The following is a 24021-nucleotide window of genomic DNA, read 5'->3' on the forward strand; positions in this document are numbered from 1 at the left end:
CATAGCTTTCGGGGGAGATGCCGAGGGAGCACACCACCAATTGTCGTGATTTGGGATGCCGTCTGGCCCCACCATGATTCGATCAGGCGAGCGACCCAGCTCGATAGAAACGTCTTGAAACATCGATGCACTCGTGTTTTGTCGTCCTGGTTACACAACAGCCGCGGTAGACGGCCCGAGACTATAGATCCTCTAGCGTATGTGGCCGACTCACTGCCCAAGCAGGATCCATGGCTTCCCTGCTGCTGGGCCCCAATAACACTTTTCCGTTCTTCCAAGACGGCCAACGGACGAGGGAAGACGAGGTGCGTTGTGGAGCTTGTGCTGAAGCTGTGGTGGTATTTCGGAGGCACCACCTACTGATACACGGCTGCCCACTGTGGCGTAGTGTATGCGTTTGATAGTAATATAATTCATATTGGATGGCCTCGAAGGTGTCAAACCTGGGCGCTGACCGATCCTCAACCGCCAGCAACAATCACCAAGCGCCAGAGGGTGCGCAGTCTCAACCTCTCTCGTACAATGCGTTGGGCTGCACGCGAGGTGCTGTGCTAGGGGCGTAGAAGGAAAAATGAGCTTGGAATGTCTGTGATGTGCAATCCGATTTGCCGAGGCTGTAATATGTTTGAGGCAGAAACCATCTTCAAGGACATCTGTGGCACTTTGCAGTGATGCTTCAAAACCGGCACGACCCTTTAGGAGGTGCTTGGATGTCATTATTGGCCATTAAACTTGTCAGGCCCTTGGCACAAGCCGTCCTGGCATGCATGAATGCCAAAGTTGGACATTCTACAGCCGGGAACATTTTTCAGTATTCATGAACTTTGCTTTGGCATCCTTGTCCGGTGGCGAATACCTCGCTGGCCAAAGCATTATTTAGATTCCAGCTCTGGATCAGTACTGCACCTCAGTGAGAGCTGTCCTCACTATGGGCCACTTTAAGGGGTGTTGACGGCCTTCCTTTCGATGCTGCATCGCAGGGCACGAGCTGCAGCTGCAGCAGCAGGCGATGCTGATGCAGAGGGTGCTCTCCTCGGGTATGGCAGGACCCTCAGGGCATGATCACCAAGCGCTGGTGAACAGCAACCTGCAGCCGGGCATGTACTCTGGGCAGCAGCTGCATGGCAGGCCGCTGGGCACAATGAGCCATGGGCAGGCCCTGGTGCCCAGCCATGGGCAGGCGCTGCAGCCCAGCGGGTCGCAGGGCTACATGGGGATCTCAGCCAAGGTGGAGAGCGTCCTAAAGGATGCCCATGAAGCCTACAGGAATGGCGAGTTCACGCAGGCGCTGCAGCTGTGTCACGCGGTGCGTAGCCGTGCCCCATCAACCTGAAGATGCAGCATTATTAACCCCACCAGTGATTGGTTGGAGGTAGGGTTTTGTTGTGGCAAGCAGAAACTCTCAGTAGTGCGCACGATGTGCTTGTTTGCAACGATGGCAAGTTGCAATGGCTTTGTGGTGAAGGGTGCTTCTGAATCCTGATGAATCTGAATGAAAATTGTGTTTGTGTGGTTGCAGATATATCCCCAGAACGCACACCGGACAGACTTGCTGCTGCTCATCGGCGCGGTGTACTACCAGCTGGGGCAGTACGAGCAGTGCATTGCCTTTAACGACCGCTGCATCCTGCTGGACGCCCAGATGGCCGAGGCGCATGCCAACTTGGCAAATGCCCTGCAGCAGCTCGGCAACTTTGACATGGCCATTGTTTACTATCAGGTGTGGAGCAGTAACAGCATTGTTGCGCCATTGCTGTCAACACACTATTGGCAGCCTTGTACATGTAATTCAGCTTTATATTGAGGCCAGTCTGACCTCCAGGAGGTACAAACCATTACTTGCTATGCACCAGGTATACCAAGAGAGGCCTGGCTCGGCCTAAGGGAGCATTCGGTTACTTCGATTTGTACGTAAGTAATTGTGCGTTAGTTTGAATTTAAGGAGAGGGGTGGTTGTGACTGGGTTGCCTTTATTGCTGTCGCAGTCTGCCCTACGCCTGAAGCCCACATTCACGGACGCCTACAACAACATGGCGAGCGCACTCGTGCAGAAGGGCCTGGTCCCTGCTGCGCTGCAGTGCTACCAGACAGCGCTCGCCGTCAACCCCAACCTGGTGAGGCTGGGCACCCCTTCTTAAAGGACCGAAGTGAAATTTGTCGCGTATCCCCTACTCCATGCTGCACTTGCACCCCTGTTATGTCAGATGGACAGTCCTAGCCACTCCAGCCACAGATGCAATGCGTCACAGCTGAAGTTGAGCTGGCTGGAAAGGCTGCCGCATGCGCCAGGAACGGTCCAGGCCTGCAACAGGACTAGAACCTCTTGCTCGGCTGGTACTCCAGAGAGTGACCTTCAGCAGCCAAGCTACAATGTGCAGCTCGCTCATGACTGTACGCTATGTAGACTTGAAATTATGAAGTTTAAGTACTCGCTCTGAGCATGGAGGGTGGCTGACAGGTGGACGTGCACACAAACCTGGGGGACCTGTGGAGGGCGCAGGGTCCCAGCGGCCAGTCAGAGGCGCAGAGGTGCTACGCAGAAGCGCTGCGCGTGGATGTGAGGCATGCCCCCGCCTGGCGCGGACTGGGAGACCTCATGCGCGAGCGTGGAGAGCACCAGTCAGCAGTTGCATGCTACCAGGTGTGCAGCAAATGTCACCTTGCAGCTGCATGGATGCATAAGGATCGAGTGGGATCTACAGCTTAACTTGCGGTAATATATAGCAATAGATCATCTGTTCTAGGTAGAGTAGATCCTCTTAATGGATCTGTGTCCGGGGCCGATGATGACAACACACGCACGTATTGCCAGAGATTATCGATGAAGAAACTGCAAGCTCTAGAACATGTCAAGAGGCCCTTTTTCGAAGTATTCTTTGACCTTTCCAGTAATTAAGGGTGCAGGTGCAGACATGTGCTCTATTTCACTGTCAGTAGAGCGGCATGATGATGTTCCTGTGCTTGGGCACATAAGTCATGCCGTGCTTCAAGCATGGAAACAGGGCATGCATCTTACAGAAAGGTTCTCAATTGTGATGAAACATGTGGTGAATGCAGGAAGCGGTGCGGGCCAGGCCGGGATACGCGGATGCATTTACGGGCATGGGCATCTCGCTGAAGGAGCTGAAGCGGCGGGAGGAGGCGGAGGCGTGCTTCCAGCAGGTCGTGCGGCTGCGCCCCGGCTGCTCGCTCTCCCTCGGCAACCTTGCAGGTGCGCCAGTGATACTTCAAAATGGAGACGCTCTTCTTCATACTCATCCTGGTACAGGGACTCCTAATATTTCTTGCAGAAGATGGGGTTAAGAGCAGATGCCACCCCGTAACACAAGAGAGGCATTCAGTGATGTGTAGACTCGAAGGATATCTGCTCTCTGCTGTCAATTTAAGCAAGTAGTCCTTGGAGTCGCTGGAGCCTGCTCGTGCTGGTTTCCTTGTAAGACAGTGTCTGGCAATTGTGCTGTGCACAGCATATTTATTAGAGAAATCCAATCATGCTCAAGACCTTGTGGCTCCACTTGTGCAGGGGTCTACTACGAGCAGGGGAAGCTGGAGCAAGCGATAGCGACATACCGGGAGGCGCTGGTGCACGAGCCGAATTTCCCGGAGGCCTACAACAACCTGGGCAACGCGCTGCGCGAGGCCGGCCGCGCGGACGAGGCCATCCAGTGCTACACGCTGTGCATCCAGCTGCAGCTCGCACGTCCCCCCGCGGCCACCCCCTCCGGCCGCAACATCTCCCCTCTGCCGGCGGTGGCCGCGCAGGCGCAGTCGCAGCGCCTCAGCGTCGCCTACAACAATCTCGGGGGCATCCTCAAGATGCAGGTGCGTTTCACCTATGTGTCCCCTGTTCCCCCTCCTGATGCAAATTTTGTTGGAGCATTAATGTGAAGCAGCTTGTGGGCGCAAGATAATGCTCGCCGGTATCTTGTATCTACTTGCAAGCTGTGCAGCAATGACCGGACATCAATGCCTCTTGTACAGATAGAAGCGTTTAAGGGGGTCAGAGGACATCTGGGCACAACTGCTGTGGTGAGACACTGCAAATATTCTTGCCTCCTGCTGAGCACGCTCAGAAGATGTGAATTCTCATTGGCTGACAGACTGTTGGGTTGCCAGGGCCGGGCCGCGGAGGCGATAGCCTGCTACGAGCACGTGGCGCTGCTGCAGCCGGAGTCGGCAGAAGCGCATGCGAATCTGGCGTCCTGCTACAAGGATGCGGCGCGCCAGGACGCCGCCATAACCAGCTACCGGCGCGCGCTGACGCTGCGGCCGGACTTCCCTGAGGCATTCGCCAACTTAGTGCACAGCCTGCAGTGCGTCTGCGAGTGGCGCGACCGGCCCGCGCTCTTCCAACGCATGGAAGTCGAGGTGCGGATCTTTGAGTCTTGGGCTTCACACAGGGATCACTACTGGTGGCCTGTTAAGGTCTGCCAAAATTTCTGTCATGGTTACTTCCATTGCTATTTTTGGCCTCCTCTAAAGCACTACTTTTATCTTTTCTCCATCTTGTGTCTCTGTGACACGCTGTGCATTTGTAGCTTACAGAGCGCGGAAGTCTCACCTTACCCAAGCTTGCAGCAGAGGCATGTTGAGGTAGGGAAGGTTCTTGCAGTCTAAACTTATCACCTTATTTTTGTTCGTGCAATTGCTCATATCGAGGTTTCTGTGCTGGCGCAGGTGCGCAACGACCTGCAGATGGGCCGTCTGCCGCCGGTGCAGCCCTTCCATGCGATGGCCTACCCCTTCAACGCTGACCTGGCGCTGGCCATCTCCCAGAAGTACGCGCAGTTCTGCGCCATCACCGCCAGCCGCATGCGCGCCCCGCAGCTGGCGCACCCGGCCGCCCGGCCACTCGCGCCCGGCGAGCGGCTGCGCATCGCTTACGTGTCGTCGGACTTCGGCAACCATCCGCTCTCGCACCTAATGGGCTCCGTCTTCGGCCTCCACGACCGCTCCAGGGTGCAGAACCCCCCTTTACACCCCTCTGGAAACCCCTGCATGCATGCGCGCATCATTCTGCCCCCCCTCGGTGTGGGTTTAAATGCAACACACCAGGCTTGTTGCTAGTGTTTTCTGCGGAAGGTCTCTCTGGATCACTTTGCTCAGGACTATTGGAAGTGTGGGGTTGCACTGCCAGCAGTGTGAATGTGTTGGGAAGGCGCTCTTTTTGGAAGTGGCCTCATGAAGTTGTGTAACATCTGCAGGTGGAGATCTTCTGCTACGCGCTGAGCGCGTCGGACAACTCGGAGTGGCGGCAGCGCATCGAGATGGAGGCGGAGCACTTCCTGGACGTGTCGGCCTGGTCGGTGCCGGACATTGCTGGCAAGATGTCCGCCGACGGCATCCACATCGGTGTCAACCTGAATGGCTACACAAAGGTAACTGTTGCTGCCTCTACCTTCTTGTTTGCCCTTTTCTCCTTGCACTGCAGCGCGCACTGGCTATCTGTGGCTTCTTTTGTGTAGGAGCATGGTGGTTCCCTCAATGCATGGTTATTGTTGTTCCTGCCTGTGAGTGCCATGACTGCACTTCTCCAAATCCTGTGCCGGCATTGTGATGGGGTTTCCTCAGCACACCACACCTTGACACTTCCGACTCCGAGGATTGCACTTCTACTCTGGATTATGGAGGCATTAACTGTGGCTGGCTGTGTGTGCAGGGGGCGCGCAACGAGATATTTGCGCTGCAGCCGGCGCCGGTGCAGACGAGCTACATGGGCTTCCCGGCAACTATGGGCGCCAGCTTCCTGCCCTACCTCATCACCGACAAGGTCGTCGCGCCGGACTCGTGCCGCCCCTGCTACTCAGAGAACCTGGCCCTCATGCCCAACTGCTACTTTGTCAACGACTACAAGCATGCCCACATGGTAAATAATTCTTTCCCTCTTACTCAGTGACCAATGAACTGTCCCTTTCCTCGGAAGTTCACCTGACAGGGGCTGTTGGTGCCCAGTCCATGAGTTTGTTAGATGACTCTTCTTGGTTTCACCCGAAAGATCAATCACTTTAGCAAGGAACGATCACATGGGTGGGTTAAGGATATTTTCAAGGACCCTTTGTAAATGCATACAAGCCATCACTTTGACAGCCCGATTAAGCTGGTCATGACATTTGGATTGCCTGTGTAGCACCACCCATTTCTGGCTTGCATGATGCAAGGCAACGTGGTCTGCAGCGCCACTTATACCACTTTGAGCTTTCCTGCAGGACGTGTTGGACGAGGCAAATCTGCCCTCGCGAACAGAGGTGGGCCTGCCGGAGGACCGGATAGTCTACTCCTGCTCCAACCAGCTGTACAAGTACGACCCCGAGACCTTCACGACGTGGTGCAACATCCTGCGCCGCGTGCCAAACTCCGTGCTCTGGCTACTGCGCTTCCCGCCCTACGGCGAGCCGCGCATCCGCGCCGAGGCGGCCGCGCGCGGCGTCGACCCGGCCCGCATAATATTCACCGACGTGGCCGCCAAGCCGCTGCACATCCGCCGCTCCGGCATCGCCGACGTGTTCCTCGACACCCCGCTCTGCAACGCCCACACCACCGGTGTGCCCTCTTTGGCTCCTTACTCACCATGCTTGACACCCAATTTCAATGCCCCCAACCCACCGGTGCACTTTTTGGCCTATTTTTCCAAAATCCTGCATCTTCCTCGTGTTTCTTTGGAGGAGCCTTAATCAAAACAACAATGTCACCCAAGCTTTCTGCTCTGCCTTTGCGGCTTCCAGAATGACGAGTTCTGCGGTGCTTGCTTGAGTGTTTCAGCTGAGCATGAAAGCAACCACATCAGCAAATGTGAGGCACGGCTTGAACAGCAGCTGCATGCAGGGCGTGACAGGACCATGCCGACTTCTCCACGCCATCTGCTGAAGAGGATATGTAAAAATTTGGCAGAACGCTGAGGCTGCATGGATTTGTGGGTGCAGGCTGCGACGTGCTGTGGGGCGGCTGTCCGATGGTGACGCTGCCGCTGGAGCGCATGGCTTCGCGCGTGGCCGCATCGCTGTGCTATGCCACCGGCCTTGGCCACGAAATGGTCGTGTCCTCGCAGCATGAGTACGAGGTGGGCCTTCCCCCGAGTGAAAATGACTCCCAGATGCAGACCGGCACACATACTTCATTTGTAGGGTGTCCAGTAGCAGCTTGCTTGTGTGGTGCAGTCCTCTTTGCAAGTTGGTGCTTGGTGGTATCACAGCGCGTATTTTCAAGGATTCCACCAAGCAACGTCTCAATATGGGGCTGCACTGTGCAAGTCTCCATCGCTGCATGCTGGCACCTTGCACGTGCAGGGTTGCTGTAATGCACTATGCAGAAAGAGCGCAGGTATAAAAGTGGAGTGCATGGCTTGCAGGATCGGGCGGTTGAGCTGGGTCTGAACCATGCGATGCGGCTGAGCCTGCGGGAGCGGCTGAAGCGCGCCCGGCTCACGTGCCCGCTGTTCGACACGGCCGGCTGGGTGCCCGACCTGGAAAAGGTCTTCTTCCGCATGTGGGACGTGCACTGCGAAGGCCGCGGCCCTCGCCCCTTTGAGGTCCAGTGACAGGGAACTCTGAAAGAAGCTCTAACCTAAAGAGCCCCCGCCAGTGAGTGGCTGGGGTCCTGTCACATCTATGCCCTTTCAAGTTTGAACGAGGGGCTGGGAGTGAGTGCCCCTTCGAGGTCCAGTGACAGGGGACTCTAAATTAACAGATTGATAGAGGTAAAGAGTCCCCTGCCGATGAGCGGTTGGGGGCTTGTGAGATCTATGCCCCTTCAATCTTCAGTGAGCGGGCTGGGATCCTGTCAGAGAGAGTGGATCCTTTGAGGTCAGAAAGCAGTTGCAGTGGTGTTAGAGGAGGAAATGCCCGCAACGCTGCTGTGAGGGAGCATGGGATCACATAAAAAGGGTGCTTCCACGAGGAGCTGGCTAGTTGACCCCCCCCTGGATGGTGAACATTCACCTGGCTTATGTCATGGTCCTATGCTTTGTGTTGGATTTGCTGCTGGGAGCGCTGGGCAGGCGTCTGACGACTGAAAGTGCAGAGAGATTTGCAGTGCATGACACCCTTCCGGCTGAACAGACAAAAGGGGAATTTGAACATTGGGAATCAAATGTTGCAAGAGTTTTGGAAACTGCAGCTGAAGCTTTGAATACACGGAAAACCTTAAACTCACATTGGTGGGTGATGTAGATGTGTTCTTGACTGACCTAAATTCCTCTGAGGACGCTGTTGTTTGTCTGTTTTAGCAATGTCTTCAGCTGTTGTGAATATCCTGCTTGTGAAGTGCTAGACAGATTGTCAGTGTGTTGTTTGCTTTGTTCCTCAATTGCTAGCATAGCGCTCGTGTCATATTCTTGCAGTGGAACCTGACCTTTGTAGAGATCTGATGTATCAGTTCATGTAAGAAATAGCTGCAGTGCAGTCGTAGTAGGACATGTGCTGGAACGCATCATGTTCAAACTTTTATCTCAAATCAATATTGACAATTCTGAAAAGTACTAGCTATAGCTTGATATCCATACACTCAAATTAGAAGCTCGACACTGGATACAGTAGCCGCCTCCTTTGTGCCACAGAGCCATGGACAACACTGACCATGTTACAGTGCGTACATGAAATTTCAACGTTCTGAAAACAAATTCTTGCATCCACCGCCCAGCATGGCAGTTTCGCAGTTGGTTCCAGTTTGTGTTCTTTCTACAAGTGTGTCTCGCCAGAACTCTGCATTATCGTGCAGGAACAGCGAGTGCTGCCAGGGCAGAGCAGGCACGCCTGCTGATGGCCATGAAAGGCACAACAGAGATCGCAACGAGACCGGAGGGGTGTATTCTGCCCAGCAGACTCCTGAAAGGCCACAGGGCTTCTGGATCCAGCAGGACGGCTGGCCTCCCCCAGAATGACACCAGCAGTGTCAGGCTGACAGCTGTCTTGGTGTACTGCGCCGCCTTCACCCACCTTCCACTGCTGATAGCCTCCTACGAGAACAAATAGGCGCGAATTGTGAGAGTGGTGTCTTCACACCAGACTCCAAGAAAGTGCATGCTACCGGCCCTGGCAAATATTGAACGGGACTGTGAAGGATGAGTGCAGTACTTCCTGAGTCTGCAGGGCAGCTGCCTCTTTCTCCTTTGCCACGGCCTTTCGAGTCAGTTTGGCACTCTGAGCGAAGCTGGCTGGGCTAGACAGCCGCTCTGCCTGCTTGTTAAGCTGGGCAGCCTCCGCCTTCAGCTGTGATTGCTGACTTCGAAGCCTATTGACCTGCGTATCATTATTTATTTGTTCATGGGTCCTAAGGCAAGCAGCGGGCATACAGTGGGCGCAAGAAGGGTGGTTGTTTGTGATTGCCATGACGTGAGAATTGCGATGTCCTGATCTTCTGCATATGCAATGGGCACAAAATGAGAAATATTGGGGAGAAGACTTGTGTTTTAAGAAATGATCACCTTAGCATCTCCAGCAAACCTCTGGATCAGTTCACAGATCAGGACAATAACCACAGCAAGGATCGCAAACATATGTACCTATAGCACCTATTGCATAGGTTTCAGTACTTTCTTCCAACAGCTTTGAATAATTCAAATCGAATGGGTGCATTGACTTGAAATGTCCTGCCATCGACTGCTCAGCAGGCCACGTCATGGAGCAGCTCCCGGGAGCTTCCGTTGGCCAGCGCACCTAGTTCTCTATACAATTCTGGGGCGGTCTTCCACGATCGAGACTCGTTCAATTAGACAGCTTTGCAAAAGCAGATTGCTTGCCCTCACGACTGAAGTTCTGAGGTGTTACGGGCGAGATCACGTCATGCAAGCTATTCCAACGTGCCTCCCGCAGGTGAGCAGGGGTGGTATCATGCTCCATCCTGGTCGTCATAACGACACCGGAACTAATACACCGATAGCGTGCTTCATTTTGGCCGCCTTTCCTCGTCCTCTCAGTTCTTGTTTAATGCACATTGTCACTTTATTACATGTCAAGATTTATAAAGCGTCGACCTCTCTATTGCAGGTGCACGTGGGTACGTTTCGCCCGTTTTCTATTTTATCGCTCCACAGATGCGCAGCATCCAAGACAAGGTGCGCAATGGAGCCTACAACCCAAGCTTGCAGTGTTTCAGAGCAGCAAGAGCATCAGTGCAATTCAACTATTAAGCATCAAGGTGATCTCGCCCTCACGAAAGCAATCCTGTGTGCAGATTTGCGCACGCTGGCCGCAGCATAAGGTGCAGCGCAGCAGACGGCTCGAGCAGCAGGGGGAGGGCGAAGTCCGGCAGGAGGCAGCAGCGTGACGCGGCGGACTCGGCAAAGCGCGGCGTCGATGACGCGGCCGACAGCCTCAAGTCCGGCATCCGCTCGGCAGAGGACGCGGTAAATGACGCAGCGGAGAGCGTTAAGGACGCCGCAAACAGTGCACGCAGCAGTCCGCGCAGTGCCGCCTATGACACAACAACAAGCACCCGGAGAAATGCTGACGCCGCCGCTGCGGATGCTAAGGGCGCGGTGCGCGACGCGGCCGACACGGCCGGCCCGCAGCGCCGCAGCGTGGCGGGCACGGCGCGCACAGCGCGCAGCGGCATCGACTCAGCGGCTGACGCCGTCGATGACGCCAGCCGCACCGCCGAGCGCTACGCGGCCGTCCCGGAGGCAGCGGCGGACGACGCGGCCGACGCGGTGACCGAGGGGATTGGCGCGGCGGCTGAGAATGTCGAGGAGGGCATTGATCAGGCTCGCGAGTACGCCGAGGACCCGAAGCTGGCGGTGTCGGACGCGGCCGGCGCGGCGGAGGAGGGCGTGGACAGCCTGGCCGACAATGTGAAGGCCGGCGTGCGCGCTGTGCGCCAGGGCCTGGCTGATGGCGCGGACGCCGCCGAGGAAGCTGCCCAAGACGCTCAGACGCAGAGTGAGGCTCGCCCTTGCTGTTATCTCTTGCCCGTCAGTTAGAGTGCCGATTCATGCACACCGGCATGCTTCATAGGAGTTCAAAATGCTATCAGTGCTTTGCAATTGTGCTGATGCTGAGATGGGGCATATTATGTGTGTAGGTCAGCCGCGCATCGGCGCGCGCCCTGTGACCGTGACATACACATCAGGCGCAGGCGCAGTACAGACCGACACCAGCACCAGCAGCAGCACCGGAACTGCGCAGACTGCAGCCGCCGAGGACACAGGTGAAATCCCAATCCACCATTTCATTTCTGTACCACCCAGCAGTTATTTCCTCTGCTGTCTACAAAGAGCAAGCGCAGATCATGCTGGCATGCACATAGACATCCTGTTCGCAGTAATTGCGGAGACTACCACTTTCTTGTATTACACCCCTTATGGAAAGGGGTGTAATGATGCTTTCCTGAGAATCAAGAACATCAGGTGCATTTGCAGCAGTGATTTTGTGACGCCTTCCCACCTGGACCATCTCGGGCTTCCCTTGACCAGATCAAAGACAAATCAAGAGACTGCAGAAGTTTTCACCGTAATCGCACCAAAATATGACTCGCTGGCGCTGTGTGCCTGCAGCCGACACTGCGCGCGAGGTGGGCGCCCAGGTGGATGACGTGGCGGATGACCTCGAGCGCAACATTGATGAGGCGGCTGAGCAGGTCGAGGGCGCCATTGAGGCGGCCGGAGAGCGCCTTGAGGGAGCCATTGACGACGCGCCGCGCCAGACTGCCGCCGTGCTCCAGCAGGTGATACAAACAACCAAATGATTGTCTACGACGTTGGGTCTTGCACAGCCTGTTCTGCTGAGGTGCCCCCCCAATTTTCAGGATGACATGCACTACGACATGACTTGTTCTTTGGGGGTGGAAGACAGCTTGCATGGATCTGTATCTAGCGATCAGGCCTTCCTGGAAGGACAGAAAGAAAGAAAGAAAGAGCGGTGAGTAGATGAACGCTAGTACAATCCAGCGTTTTGGGTTGGCACCGGCTCTTCCTGGGAGCCGGGACCTGTTGCCCTGCTCAGCAGCCACGTGCCTCGGCATGACATCTGACAGTTGCTGGTGCATCCTCAGGTGGTGGACTCGACTGCGGACAGCATAAAGAGCGCGCGCAGCACGGCGGAGGCCGTCAACGAGGACTTTGAGGAGCTGCAGGCCCCCGGGCCGGCCGCGCCCTTTGCCGCCACTCCGCTCACCTCCCTGCCCTCTGTTGCCCCCGAGCAGGACGACGTGCGCTCCTCTCTCCCTCATTCTCACTTTGATTATGTGCACATTGGCCCTGCATCCCCTACAGCGCAGTCATTGTTGACATGTGCACATTGCCCTCTGCATGGCTAGTCTTTGTGGGTCACGGCAGAGAAGCAGACTTGCATTCCTCACAGCATAGCCATGCTTCGCCCGATCACAGAGCCCAGATGGCAACGCTGTTATCTGTCAGTGATGCTGGCAGAAGGCTGTGCATAGTCACACCCTAACGAGCCCTGTTGCCATGAGCGGATCAAACCTTTATTGTCTACTGCACAAGCAATGTACAGTGTAGTAGTGATGTCTGCAAGCAACGCAAAGCTGAGGAGTGCGCTATGTGTGCAGGTGTCGTACCAGAAGAAGCGGCTGCTGTTCAGCGTGGCCGGCTTGGACCGCGGCTTTGCGGCCAACGCCGCCGCTGAGCTGGCGGTTGAGACCGCCATCTACTCGCTCGTCGGCGCTGCCGGCGGCTCGCCACCCCTGACGTGGACGTCCAGTGCGCTTATTTCCCCCGCCTCCGCAGAAATTGATTTTGTGTTTCCTTGGACTCTTTAGGCCTCGCCTGGATTCTAACTGGGGCAGCCCATTGCATGACACCCAGAATGGGGATGCTTTGAGGAATGATTGAGGCATAGAACATGGCAAGAAAATACCACCTATCCAGAATGCTGCATGAGTTCTGGCGTGGTGCAAGAAGCTTGAGTTGGTTCAAGAAGCTTGGGAAGATGCCTACCCTGATGCTATCTAGCACCTGCCCGAAAGTGCCCTGTCAGGACATCAAACACAGTCAGCACATCCCCGTGACTACGCAAGTACTGTGTAATTGAGCGATTGTTGGCTGCGCGCAGAGGATGGGGGCAGCGGCGGCAGCACGCTGGGCATGCTGAGCGGCACGTGGCGCCTGGTCTACTCCAGCGGATTTGCCAGCGGCAGCCTTGGCGGCCAGCGCCCGGGGCCGCCGGCTGCCTTGGTCCCCGTCACCATCGGCCAGGTGCGCCCCCTTGCTCTTGTTACCTCGTTCTTGAATGAGGAAGTTCAGAGTCCCCCTGAACTGTTTTGGCATGGATGCTGGTCACTTGGCAATCGTATCAGGGAGGCTGCATCCCTGGTGCAGCCGCTATGTGGGCCTTTTTTGAGAGTCTGCATCTTTGGAGCTACAGCGCAATGTCTGTGTCTGATCGACTGGTTCCGTCGCCCTGGCATGCCCTTTAAGATTACTTCTGATACCAGAATCTGCGCTGTGCAGCAAGACACGTCCGGCAGACAGTGTGGCAGCCAGAGCTCCTGTATAGGCCGAGGAATCTTGTCAAAGGCTCCAAGCAGGAAGGAGAACTCAGCGGGGCTGTGCGCGCGCCGACGCGAAATCCGTATATGTGAATCCCCAAGCTGAAGTACAAAAAGCTTCAGGAACATGGGAGTGAGTCTTTGGGGCGAATTATGGCGCAGGTGTACCAGGTCATTTCCACTGCCACAGCGACGCTGGACAACGTGGTTGAGTTCTATGTGCGCTACCAGCTGCCTTCGCTGCCCGGCCTGCCGCCCGCCGAGCCCATCGTGTCCACGCTGCGCCTGCGCCACAGCCTGGAGATCCTGCCCGGCAGCAATGTCCAGATCACCTTTGAGGACACCCAGCTCAGCGTTACCGGTGCGCCCCCCCTGCCCCCCTGCTGGCAGTATTTCTAATGTTCTCATCCCCCTGTGCCCCTTGTGTCCACTTCAGCAGGCCCAGGCCCCACAGGAAGGGAAGCTTGTCTCTCAGATCACGAGCCAGACAAAGTCAGGCCATCAGATTTTGATTTTTGATTTCGAATTTGTGGTGGGCAGGCGGGCTGGGCGGCGTGCTGGGGAAGCTGCCAGAGCTGACGGTGCCGCAGCTGCCGGAGCCGCTCAAGCCGTCGCGCTCGATGCGCAGCTCCACCTTCGAGGTCCTCTTCCTTGACAATGATCTTCGCGTCACCCGCGGCGACCGCGGCGAGCTCCGCGTCTTCGTGCGCACCTGATCGGCAGCTGATATTTCCCTGCTAACGTTGCCCCGGGCGCATCGGACTTACGTGCAGCTAGTCACCGCTCGCTGATGTCAGCAGCCGTGTGCGCGCCGGATCAGGCGGCTTGATTAGCGTCGGTGATGTCATTGGCAGGTGCAAGGTAGTTGGGAGTTGGGAGTCATTGAAGGAAGCAGGCCTGCTCCTGGGATGGCAGAGGGGTGCTGTTGTTCCTAGGAAGCATTGCATTGGTATGTGTCTGTTCTGATGAACAGCGGCTCTCTGATTTTGCCATGGTTCTTTTCAATAGAAGGAACACAACTTATCTGCTTCCGAATTTCTGATAGAGAGCTCCTGCAGCAGTTATCCGGAGTAGAATTGTGTAGAGAAGGTCTGCAGCTGCGGCTTCATTTTGCATAGGTTCTATTCTTTAGTGTGGTTTAAAACTCAGGTCGTGTGGGCATGCACACCACAGACTCTGTCAGTCTGTTGATCTATTTGATGGCAGCTACTAGGGTCTGGGCGTCATGACTGTAAGACAATGGGAAACGAATTTAAATGCGAGTATCGGCCAAGGATGCATGTGATGCAAGGTAGCTGGACCATGGGGAGCGTGCCTTGCAAATCAATTGCAGACCAAATTGCAGCTTCTCATTCATAATATCCACAAACAAAATCGCAGGCCGAGCGGCCGACCCCAGCCAGCACTTGGCTGCATAATATTAGTAATATACAGTCCAAGACGCTGCCAGTCTTTCTGACTGGGGTGTCCAGGGCTCAAGCATGCCAGGTCATCACTTGAGGCAATTCTTTGGATCTGGCGCACAGCAAATCTCTCGGACTAGTGTTTTTTCTTTATCTTCTCAAGCAATGCCGGCCCGGAGGCAAATCCTCCGAGCACAACAGAGCGTCTGACTTCTTCGGTCTTCTCCTGATCATCACCATGACTTAGCAGACACTCGAAACCTGTCTCGTCAGATCTCCATATCAGGGGCGACGTCATTTCCATCACCCGCTCTGTTCAATACACATCACTGACACCACGGCTATCAGCGACCCAAAGAATATACCAAAATTTTTCCTGTCGACTCCGACGAATGTTCACCATTTACTGTCCAGGCTGGAAAGAGATGTCTGTTCTAGTAGCATGCGCCGCTAGGAGAGCACTCTCACTCTAGATCACGACAGCAAAGGATGGAACGAAAAGAAAGCAGTGCCGGCAGTCAGAACCCAAAATTGCGGTCTTGTCTCCCTGGCTAGCCAGCAAGAACCTGCACAAGTGCTCACGGACCCACCAGCAACAATGTTGAGACCCCCCTAACCCCCAGCAGACCATCTGTACACATTTGCTGCACGGCTGTTCTACGCCCGCAAGTGGGAATCAAGCAAAGCTCATCAAGCAAAGCGATCAATGCGAACAGTTACGGTTCGGCCGCCCAGCTCCGCGCCGTTCATTATCTGCGCCGAGGCCTGCGCATCCTCTGGCGTGGAGTACCGCACAATCCCAAAGCCCCTGCAGCCGCCGGCCACGACGTTAAGACATTTTAAGCATTGGAGCTGACATCAGCTTGTGATCCCCCTGACATGCGAAGGGAGCCTCAAGCCAGGGCACAGGTGCTTGTGCTAGTGCATGATGCTGGTATGCATCAAAGGCAGGTCACATTACTTTTCTTCATGCATGACGACGGCATGCGTGACAAATGCATGAGGCTGGCATGCAACACAAGTGCAAGTGCATGATGCGGGCAGGCAGCAGAGCCAGGCCCGACAGTTACTCGGGGCATATGGATGATGCTGGCATGCACCAAAGGTTCATGGCTGGATGGTGGGGTTCGTGAATGCCTGGACAGGGGCAAAGCAAAACGGAGCCCACCTTGATCGCCCGCTGCCATCGATGATGACATCTGCTCGCTCGATGTTCTGTGTGTTGGCAGCAAAGGCGTCTTTCAGGTTCTGCCACGTGCAGCTCCAGGGCAGGTTGTGCACCACCACCTGCATTTAAATCAGAAGCTTTCAAATCACCCTCTGCAGATACTTCGAGGACATGTGCCCATACGCCTTGGCCTTGCCTGCGTTAGGTCTTTGCTATGATCACAAAAGCCTAGCTAGCTCTACATATGTTGAAAGCCTACGTTTAGTCTCCAGACACAAGCTCTCTCTGTGAGGCACAGTTAAATTCATGCTCACAGTTTCCTCGCGTATGTGCTCTGACGTTTGATCTTGCCACGTGTGTGATGTATAATCAGCATCAAGCATGCTCCTGACTGACGCATTCACTGCGCACTGGCCGCCGTGTTCTGCCAAGTCAGCGAGGGCGCACCTGCACGCCGCTGGACACGCCGGGCGTGCCGGGGGGTGGTCGGCGCTCGCCGCGGCCGCCGCGCCCCGGGAACATTCCCCGCCCCCCCCTGCCCGGCCTGCCGCCCCCTCTATATCCCATCGGGCCGGCGCCCATGTACCCTCCACGCGGCATGTACTGGGGTTGCATGCCCGGCTGCATCCCTGGCTGCATGCCCCCGTAGAACACCCTCCTCAAGGCACCCTGCACAGGAAATGACACACACCCATTATATATCGACCAGACAGCACGCCTCAGCCTCATTTGATCAATGTTAAGCCTGCAATGAAATTCTGATCGCACAAGATTCATGTTTTACAACGATGCAGGACGTCTGGCACAGAAGAATCAGCAGTGCCTGTCGATTTCACCCAATTGCACCAGCAGGGTATAAGGCCTCTGTCTTGAGAAGGAATCCCGGGGCTATATTGCGCGAGGAAAACTGTGCGCAATCTTCATCGCATGAGAGACCCTTCCTCACGGAGAGCGCTGCAATTGAAAAGACCTTCACTAGGGCGAAGTCTAGGACATGACTGGCACGTATCGCATGGATAGGTTGTCCGCATCCCCTTGTTGCAGCCCTGAATTATCGTATAATATCCCAAAGTAAAGCACCACGTTCCTACACATTGCAAATTACCTGTGGAGGTGCACCGTCAGGGCCTGTCACGTTGACGGCCTTTGTGCGACCGTCCTCGCTCTCCTCGACAAAGAACTCCACCGGCTCGTTTTCCCGAAGACTTCGAAAGCCTTCTGCATCGATGCTGCTCTGCAAGCACGCACATATACGGCGTGAGCGATGTGGGGGCGTGGCAAGGTACGGTCACCAAGCACCAAGCACACTCATCAGTTCACGGACACCCGCCATTAGGCGTCGTCCAGTGTGCTCCACCCCAGTAATGGAAACATGGCTGGTATTATGCTTGACTGAGATTGACTCCCAGCATGTGAGTGGCCTTTCACATTTAATACCAGGCAGGCATTGAAGCCAACCTGATGGACAAATAGATCAGTGCCACCGTCCTCCGGTGTGATGAAGCCGAAACCCTTGCTTGAGTTGAACCACTTCACCGTCCCTGTGCTCTTTGTAGGCTGCTCCTCAGCGTTCTCAGCAGCCATTGTGAGAAGCAGGAGTCAATGCGTCGGCCTGCGGTCGACCTATCCAGGCACTGCCGCCTCCCGGGAACCCAGTCCCCACTCTAGAAATTACTGGTTCTTCAAAGCATCATGTTGGCCAGCATCATCCATTAAAGGGGGTAGCTGGTTGGGGGAAGGGAGATAGACCAGAGGTTCCGTGACCAAATCTTTCCTCAATCCTCTTTCACCGGGTGAGGTGGACCCTTTCCAGGGTTTCCCCGATTTGAAAAATTTCAACCCATCGTCTGGCGTGGTGGCCCCCACATCGTGCCATCTCAGCCGGTGACGTGACCAATACTCTCGCTTTTGGCTTCCTGTAGAGTAGAATAGGAAGACCTTGCCTGGTAAATGTGCAGCAAGCCGTAAATAGAGTCTAGCTGCTGATCATGTTTCGCAACGCACCGGAACATTTCCAATAAGCAGCACCCATTGCTGTGGGGAACGAGGTTGCTTTTAACTTGTTGTATCCGAGGGACTGACGGTTGATGAAGCTATGCAGTCGATAGACAGAAATCATCGAAAAAGAGTAGCCGTGATGCATTTTGAGACAAGATGGAAGTCTGCACTGGCAGGGCAGGGATTGGACTAGTTGAGCTTTTCCAGTTTCTGGAGCGATCCCACTCATCTTTAAACATATACAGCACATCGTGTTATTCGCGCACAATGTTGCGCATTTTAGCACTGTCGGGCGGCCTCTTTCGACACAGCTCTCTGTGTCAAGGGCATCGCAGCTTCAGTGCCATCGCCGCTCTTCGTAAGTTTTCCGGCCAGCATGCAACACTCTCCTGGACGTGAACAAACGATATGTGGTATCCAGCAAGCAGCGTGTCCTATCAAACTTTGAAAGACAAGCAACAGAATATGCCACATCCCGGATGTTACAAAAATCTAATCAAATATCAGACAAATCCAACCAAGTCTACAGAACATAATGGACAGGAGGAGACGAGCTGCGGAGCGAGGAGGCAGCAGGCTCAAATTCCAGAGACTGAGGGACTCCCATCCCCCCATCGCAGGCAGTCCGCTGGAGGCCATTGCGCCGCCGCCAGAGGCGGAGGAGGAAGGTATCGAGGCGGCTGCCCACCTGACAGACCTGACCTGCCCAGCCTCATGGTACCCGGCAGCGCGCATGATGCGGCGCAGGATCATCGCGCACATGGGCCCCACCAATTCTGGCAAAACACACGCTGCACTGTTGGAGCTCAAGGCCGCTGCCTCCGGCGTGTACTGCGGCCCGCTGCGGCTGCTCGCCTGGGAGGTGCGCCGCATGCTTCTGTGTTCTGGTTGGAGGCAAGACTGCCTGATGCATGCAGCTGTTCCCTTGCTGAATCTGGTATGGCCTACCTGTGAGCCATGTGGATGTGTCCATTGGTGTCAGGTGTGCTCAGACTGCTTGTGCAATTTGATCGATAATATCTGCATGCCTGACCAATGCCCGTCTCAATGGCAAAGGGAGAGAGGTAAAGGGAGTTGGGATTACTATTTTGAATTAAAAGGCTCAAGAGTGTATGCCTTGCGTGCAGGTGGCCGAGAAGCTCAACGCAGACAACGTGCCCTGCAACCTCATCACTGGTAAATCTCTTGCTTTTCACAAGCCTTCTTCTGCCCTCTGCTGCGCCCACCTTGGCGTCTGTCGACTCGCAAAGCCTGCACTTGCATCTCGACACTGCCCAGCGCACACCGGCCCAATTGGCAGCAGCATGCATGCCTCACCCAGCGCTACTGTGCACGGCTTTTCCCTGCGCTTGCCGCATGGATTATGGAGATCTCAAAGAGGACTTGAGCCCTGTGCTCGTGAAACCTGGATGTCTCCCATCAATAGGCACTGGGCACGCTTCCACATCAATGCATTCAACCCAGCAACTATCCTCTACGGACCATGGGCGATTGGGTGAGCGCAGGGCAGGAGCGGCGGACGGTGCCGGGCGCGTCTCACGCGGCATGCACGGTGGAGATGGCGAGCGTGACGCGCGGCGTCGAGGTTGCGGTGGTGGACGAGGTGCAGATGCTGGGGGACGGCAGCCGCGGCCACGCCTTCACGCGCGCGCTGCTGGGACTCCCCGCCGCCACGCTGCACCTCTGCGGCGACGCCGCCGCGCTGCCCCTCCTGCGCCAGCTCGTCGCCGACGCAGGTGCCGCCACCTGCCGCCCACCTCAATCAGGGGTCACGGAGCGTCAAGTTCCTCATCCTCTGGAATGCAGAGAGAACCCATTTAACCACCTCAGCAGGCGTGGACCTCAGCATGCACATGAGGGCTGGCAGCCATGCAGCAATTGGCAAACACGCACAAGGATCCATCAGAGCCCTCCAAGGCATCAGGAGACCCATCAACAATGCTGTAGGACTCACATTCCAGAACCTGACAGTTGGTGCAAGGGCTTGTCTGCCAGCGAGGAGTTTTGGGACCCTCGGTGCAGGTGACACGCTGGAGGTGCGCACGTACGAGCGGCTGCTGCCGCTAGTGCCGCAGTCGGCCGCGCTGACCAGCCTGAAGAGCGTGCGGCGGGGGGACTGCGTCGTGGCATTCTCGCGGCGCGACGTGCACGCCATCAAACGCGTCATCGACACCCACGGCGCCCACCAGGCCTGCATCGTCTATGGCGCCCTCCCTGCCGAAGCCCGCACCCAGCAGGTGCCTGGTCTTTGACAGCGCCTTTCTGCAACGTTCCTACCAAATTACATGCATTCACTTCAGAGATCCACTTGAAAGAACATTGCAGGGAGTAGAGTGGCAGCGGGTTAGTAGTGTTTTTGCACAAGTACAGGTACACACAAGAGAAGCGTGCAAAGTGGGCGCATACAGCATGAGTGATGGGATTGCCTCTCTTCTGAGAGCGGCATTGTAATGCAAGAGCTGCCGCTATCCTGACCCCTGCGGCAAGGGTCACAGGCATGCATGCATCAGAGGCATAGGGCACAAGAAGCAAGAAAGTAAGCATGCATGCATGCGTGTCTGTGATACCTGCCATAGGGGCCCAGATATGCGCATGTTTTGAAGCGCTGAGGACAAGCCCATCACAGCAGCGGTGTCTCAAGGCCTCGTAGAAGTAAAATTAAGCGTTGTCTTGTGTGCGTACATCTTGTGAGCCTGGTGCATGGTGCGGACTGGTGAGCATGGTGCATGCCTGCTGCAGGCGACACTGTTCAACGCGCCGCGCACCGGCTTCAATGTGATGGCGGCCAGCGACGCTGTCGGCATGGGCCTCAACCTGAATATCAGGTAGGCCTTTCTCAGCCCAGCACATGCATGCAGCTGGCATGTTCGAGTTGCCCCACTTCCATCCGTCATGCTGCCTGACTGCATATAATTGGTGGATTCATTTCAATAATTGCCAAGAGTTGACATAATGACGTTTCACTCAAATGATCATGTTGCTTGCAGTACCTATTCTTTAGCACTTATCAAAGGGAAGTCCTCAATAGTGTTATTCTTCATCCTGAGGGAATGATGCCCCCGCACCCAGGCGCGTCATATTCAGTTCGATGGAGAAGTTTGACGGCACCAGCTTCCGGCCGCTCACGCCACCAGAAGTCAAGCAGATCGCCGGCCGGGCGGGGCGCTTCGGCTCTCGATACTCCTGCGGCCAGGTCACCTGCCTCAACGACGTGCGCCGCTCCCTTGTCTTGATATCACATCTATATTATCTCAAGCAGTTACATGTTCCATATTCTGTAAAACTGCGCTTCCAGCCTGCTGGAGAATGCATCCGAGAGCACGCCAGGCATGTTGCTAGAGGATGCCAAAGCATCACTTTGGCTGCTGAATATCGCCCCCACATGGGATTTTGTTATGCGCAAGGAGTGTTGCACAGATTCCAATGCAGCCCTGCTCTATCTGACCGCTTGCATTTGGGTTCTGTGTGCCACACCTGCACATTCTCATCACTGTGTTTTCGTTGTTATGAATCATATTCATGCGCAGGCTGACATGGCGTACTTGCATGCTTGCTTGGGCGCGGAGAACCCGGCGCTGGAGCGTGCATGCCTCTTCCCACGCTACCAGCAGCTGGCGCTCTTCGCAGAGCAGCACCCGGACCTCAACCTCCCAGATGCTCTGGAGCAGTTTGCTGATAGGTGGCGCCCTTGCCCACGTTCCTCGCTGCCTTTCAATCTAGAGGAATTTGTACAGGAGATCGTTTGTTGCAACGCCCAGCTGCCTATCAGTTTTGAGCAAACCCAGAGCCTAGTGGCGCAACCCAATTGTTAAAAGCCTAGCAGTGCATCTGTGTTGAGAGGGCTAGTAAGAGTCAAACTCTACAGTACCTGTGCAGTCATGCCAGGGTTCTGACTTCAGTGCTACTAGCGCCCCTGGCTTCACGCTGGCTCTTGCCAATACCCTGTCCCTACGCTGTCCACCATTCTGGGCGCCATTCAAGGATACACCTGACGGCTTGACTGCTGGAGAAGGCAGAGAGGGCATGGTGGAAGTAAATCTCAGGTTAAAACTATCGCGGTGAATAGTGTGGGGAGAGGACAGCACAAGATCATTCCTTGAATTTTGAGCTCCCTGCATGTCATGGAAGCTTGGCTGGGAGGAAAAAGATACTGACAAGTATGTGCGCAGGGCGACATTGAGCGATCACTTTTTCTTCAGCGACTACGAGGCAATGCACAAACTGGCGCTGATGCTGCGGCACCTGCCGCTGCCGCTGCGCGATGCGTACACGTTCGCCATTTCCCCTGCCGACCCGGACGACCCCATCGTGTCCTCCGCCCTCCTCTCCTTCGCCACCGCCTACTCCCAAAGGTGCGCCGTCTGCTGCTGCCACTTGAGTGGCATTGGTCCTGCGCATTTCATGGCTGGATTTACGCGTACAAGTTTCTCATAAGAGCAGGAGTTTTACGATAATATCACCAGCCTGAAGCATGGATTTTGACATATGCAAGTGGGAGTCAAAACCTTGCCCCCTTGTAGCTTGAGGAGTGTCCTGTTTCCGCCATCGCAGCTCGCCGCTCGCATGGCGAAACATGATGCTAATGCGACAAGTGGGTGAATTCTGGAGGCCCAATTCTGGCAGATAGATCCTTGCTGCCGGGCCTCACAGTGGCGCTCAAATGAGAGATGGTGCTCCCGCGTTCTTGCAGGGGCACGGTGAGCGCGGCGCTGGCGCAGAGCGTGCCGGTGCGGCCGGCGCGCAACGAGGCGGAGCTGGCGTCGCTGGAGGCGGCGTACGCGGTGCTGGACCTCTACGTCTGGCTGAGCCACCGCCTGGAGGACGGCTTCCCCGGCCGCACAGCCGCCATGCAGCAGCGCGCGGCCGTCGCCGGGCTCGTCGAGGAGGCGCTCCCGCGCATCCTGGCCGACCCCGAGGCCATCTCCAAACGGTGCGCATCTGACACTGTTGCCTCATACTTTCATCATTGTAAATTTTTGCTCTGCAGCTTAGCTGTAGACATACTTGCCTCTGGCAGGAACAACAATTAATTGAAAAAATGTCTCTTATACATTCTCTCGCCCTCAATCTGTGCTTCCCAATCTTGCCCTCCTGGGTCCATGGTGCCGTGCTTCATCAGCAGCAGGTTGATCACCTCCTAGAGAAAGTATATTGTTCTGTTTGTTCTGGGCCCTCTTAAGTAGATGTGTGAAGAGGCACGCCAGGTGTCTTGCAGAAGATTCTCTCAGTGCTTCCCACACTAGATTTAGCTGGGGTGCTATGCGCATAGTCAGTGTTGGGGTGCAATGTTGGAGCGATTTTGGGGAGGGAGGGCTGAAGTGCAACAAAACGTCTGGTTCTGTCTTCCCCCTCCTCCCCCTTCTGTTCTTCTTTGTCTCTTCTTTCTTGTTGGCAGAAAGCAACGGGGCTGGGCGCGGGTCTGTGCAGGCAGCGGTCGAGGGAGCGGCGGGCGCTGATGGAAACGACGCGGGCGATGCAGGAGCACTTCAACGGCGCCTCTTGGGACCGCAAACTCGGCCTCACGCTCGCGCCCCCCGTCTACGACCACGTCGTCCCGGGCGCCCCCGTCCCCGTCAAGCGCAAAAGGAAAAAATACTCCGCCTAGATCTCCGCCGCAGCCGCAGCTGTGAATGTGCATTGCCATGGCGGTGAAGTTTGACACCCCTGGAGGGGGTCCGGAGGGGTCCCGGAGAATTTGGGTTGCAGGCTCGGGGACCGGGGCCACATTCTAGGGATGCCCTGGCATTTTCAAACCTGCTGTCGATCCATGATGGCGGTGAGAAGTCGCTTGGTAGGGACAGGGGAGAGAGGGAAGCTTGGCGGGAGATTAATAGAGAAGAGGTAATGCAAGACATGAAAGCATAGCGAGTGTAGCAGAAGGGCCTGCCTCCGAGGAGGGGTTTGTGGCAGACTGGGTTGTACGGTACAACTTGTACCAGTGTGGATGTGACCTGTCATGGAAAGCAGAAAAATAGAAAGGGAGGTCACCTTTGTATCATATGTTTTCAATTCAGC

General features: G+C 55.7%; 4 protein-coding genes across 4 annotated transcripts; 2 read left to right on the forward strand and 2 right to left on the reverse strand.

Annotated features, from left to right (window-relative positions):
• Window positions 1-1009: 1009 nt before the first annotated feature.
• On the forward strand, window positions 1010-7534 carry COCSUDRAFT_52225 (TPR-like protein; the record flags this gene model as incomplete). The annotated part of the gene is made up of 13 exons (XM_005652112.1): window positions 1010-1306; window positions 1520-1720; window positions 1986-2114; window positions 2459-2641; window positions 3058-3211; window positions 3524-3822; window positions 4117-4368; window positions 4678-4959; window positions 5205-5378; window positions 5660-5866; window positions 6207-6540; window positions 6921-7057; window positions 7346-7534. 13 exons carry the CDS (start codon window positions 1010-1012, stop codon window positions 7532-7534), a joined length of 2838 nt encoding a protein of 945 aa, XP_005652169.1.
• Window positions 7535-8467: 933 nt separating this feature from the next.
• Window positions 8468-9529, reverse strand: COCSUDRAFT_52226 (hypothetical protein). Its single transcript, XM_005652113.1, has 3 exons — window positions 9419-9529; window positions 9069-9233; window positions 8468-8950 (listed from the first exon to the last, which is right to left on the reverse strand). Exons 1-3 carry the CDS (start codon window positions 9488-9490, stop codon window positions 8702-8704), a joined length of 486 nt encoding a protein of 161 aa, XP_005652170.1. The 5' UTR covers window positions 9491-9529; the 3' UTR covers window positions 8468-8701.
• Window positions 9530-15530: 6001 nt separating this feature from the next.
• On the reverse strand, window positions 15531-17592 carry COCSUDRAFT_39240 (CSD-domain-containing protein; the record flags this gene model as incomplete). The annotated part of the gene is made up of 5 exons (XM_005652114.1): window positions 15531-15648; window positions 16009-16127; window positions 16456-16677; window positions 17114-17242; window positions 17467-17592. The coding sequence occupies 5 exons, from the start codon at window positions 17590-17592 to the stop codon at window positions 15531-15533; spliced, it is 714 nt and encodes a 237-aa protein (XP_005652171.1).
• A 949-nt stretch (window positions 17593-18541) lies between these two features.
• COCSUDRAFT_11521 (hypothetical protein) lies at window positions 18542-23036 on the forward strand (the record flags this gene model as incomplete). The annotated part of the gene is made up of 9 exons (XM_005652115.1): window positions 18542-18868; window positions 19134-19182; window positions 19512-19742; window positions 20029-20243; window positions 20746-20831; window positions 21076-21217; window positions 21534-21685; window positions 22176-22358; window positions 22697-23036. The coding sequence occupies 9 exons, from the start codon at window positions 18542-18544 to the stop codon at window positions 23034-23036; spliced, it is 1725 nt and encodes a 574-aa protein (XP_005652172.1).
• Window positions 23037-24021: the final 985 nt, after the last annotated feature.

The sequence above is a fragment of the Coccomyxa subellipsoidea genome, assembly GCF_000258705.1.
Source record: "Coccomyxa subellipsoidea C-169, whole genome shotgun sequence".
NCBI classification, from domain to species: Eukaryota; Viridiplantae; Chlorophyta; class Trebouxiophyceae; family Coccomyxaceae; genus Coccomyxa; species Coccomyxa subellipsoidea.

Coding starts and splice junctions, on each gene's coding strand:
- COCSUDRAFT_52226 (XM_005652113.1), bottom strand. CDS start 9,490: ATGTTTGCGATCCTTGCTGTGGTTATTGTCCTGATCTGTGAACTGATC. Junction 9,234..9,418: donor GGTTTGCTGGAGATGCTAAG/GTGATCATTTCT, acceptor AATGATACGCAG/GTCAATAGGCTTCGAAGTCA. Junction 8,951..9,068: donor CTGCCCTGCAGACTCAGGAA/GTACTGCACTCA, acceptor TTGTTCTCGTAG/GAGGCTATCAGCAGTGGAAG.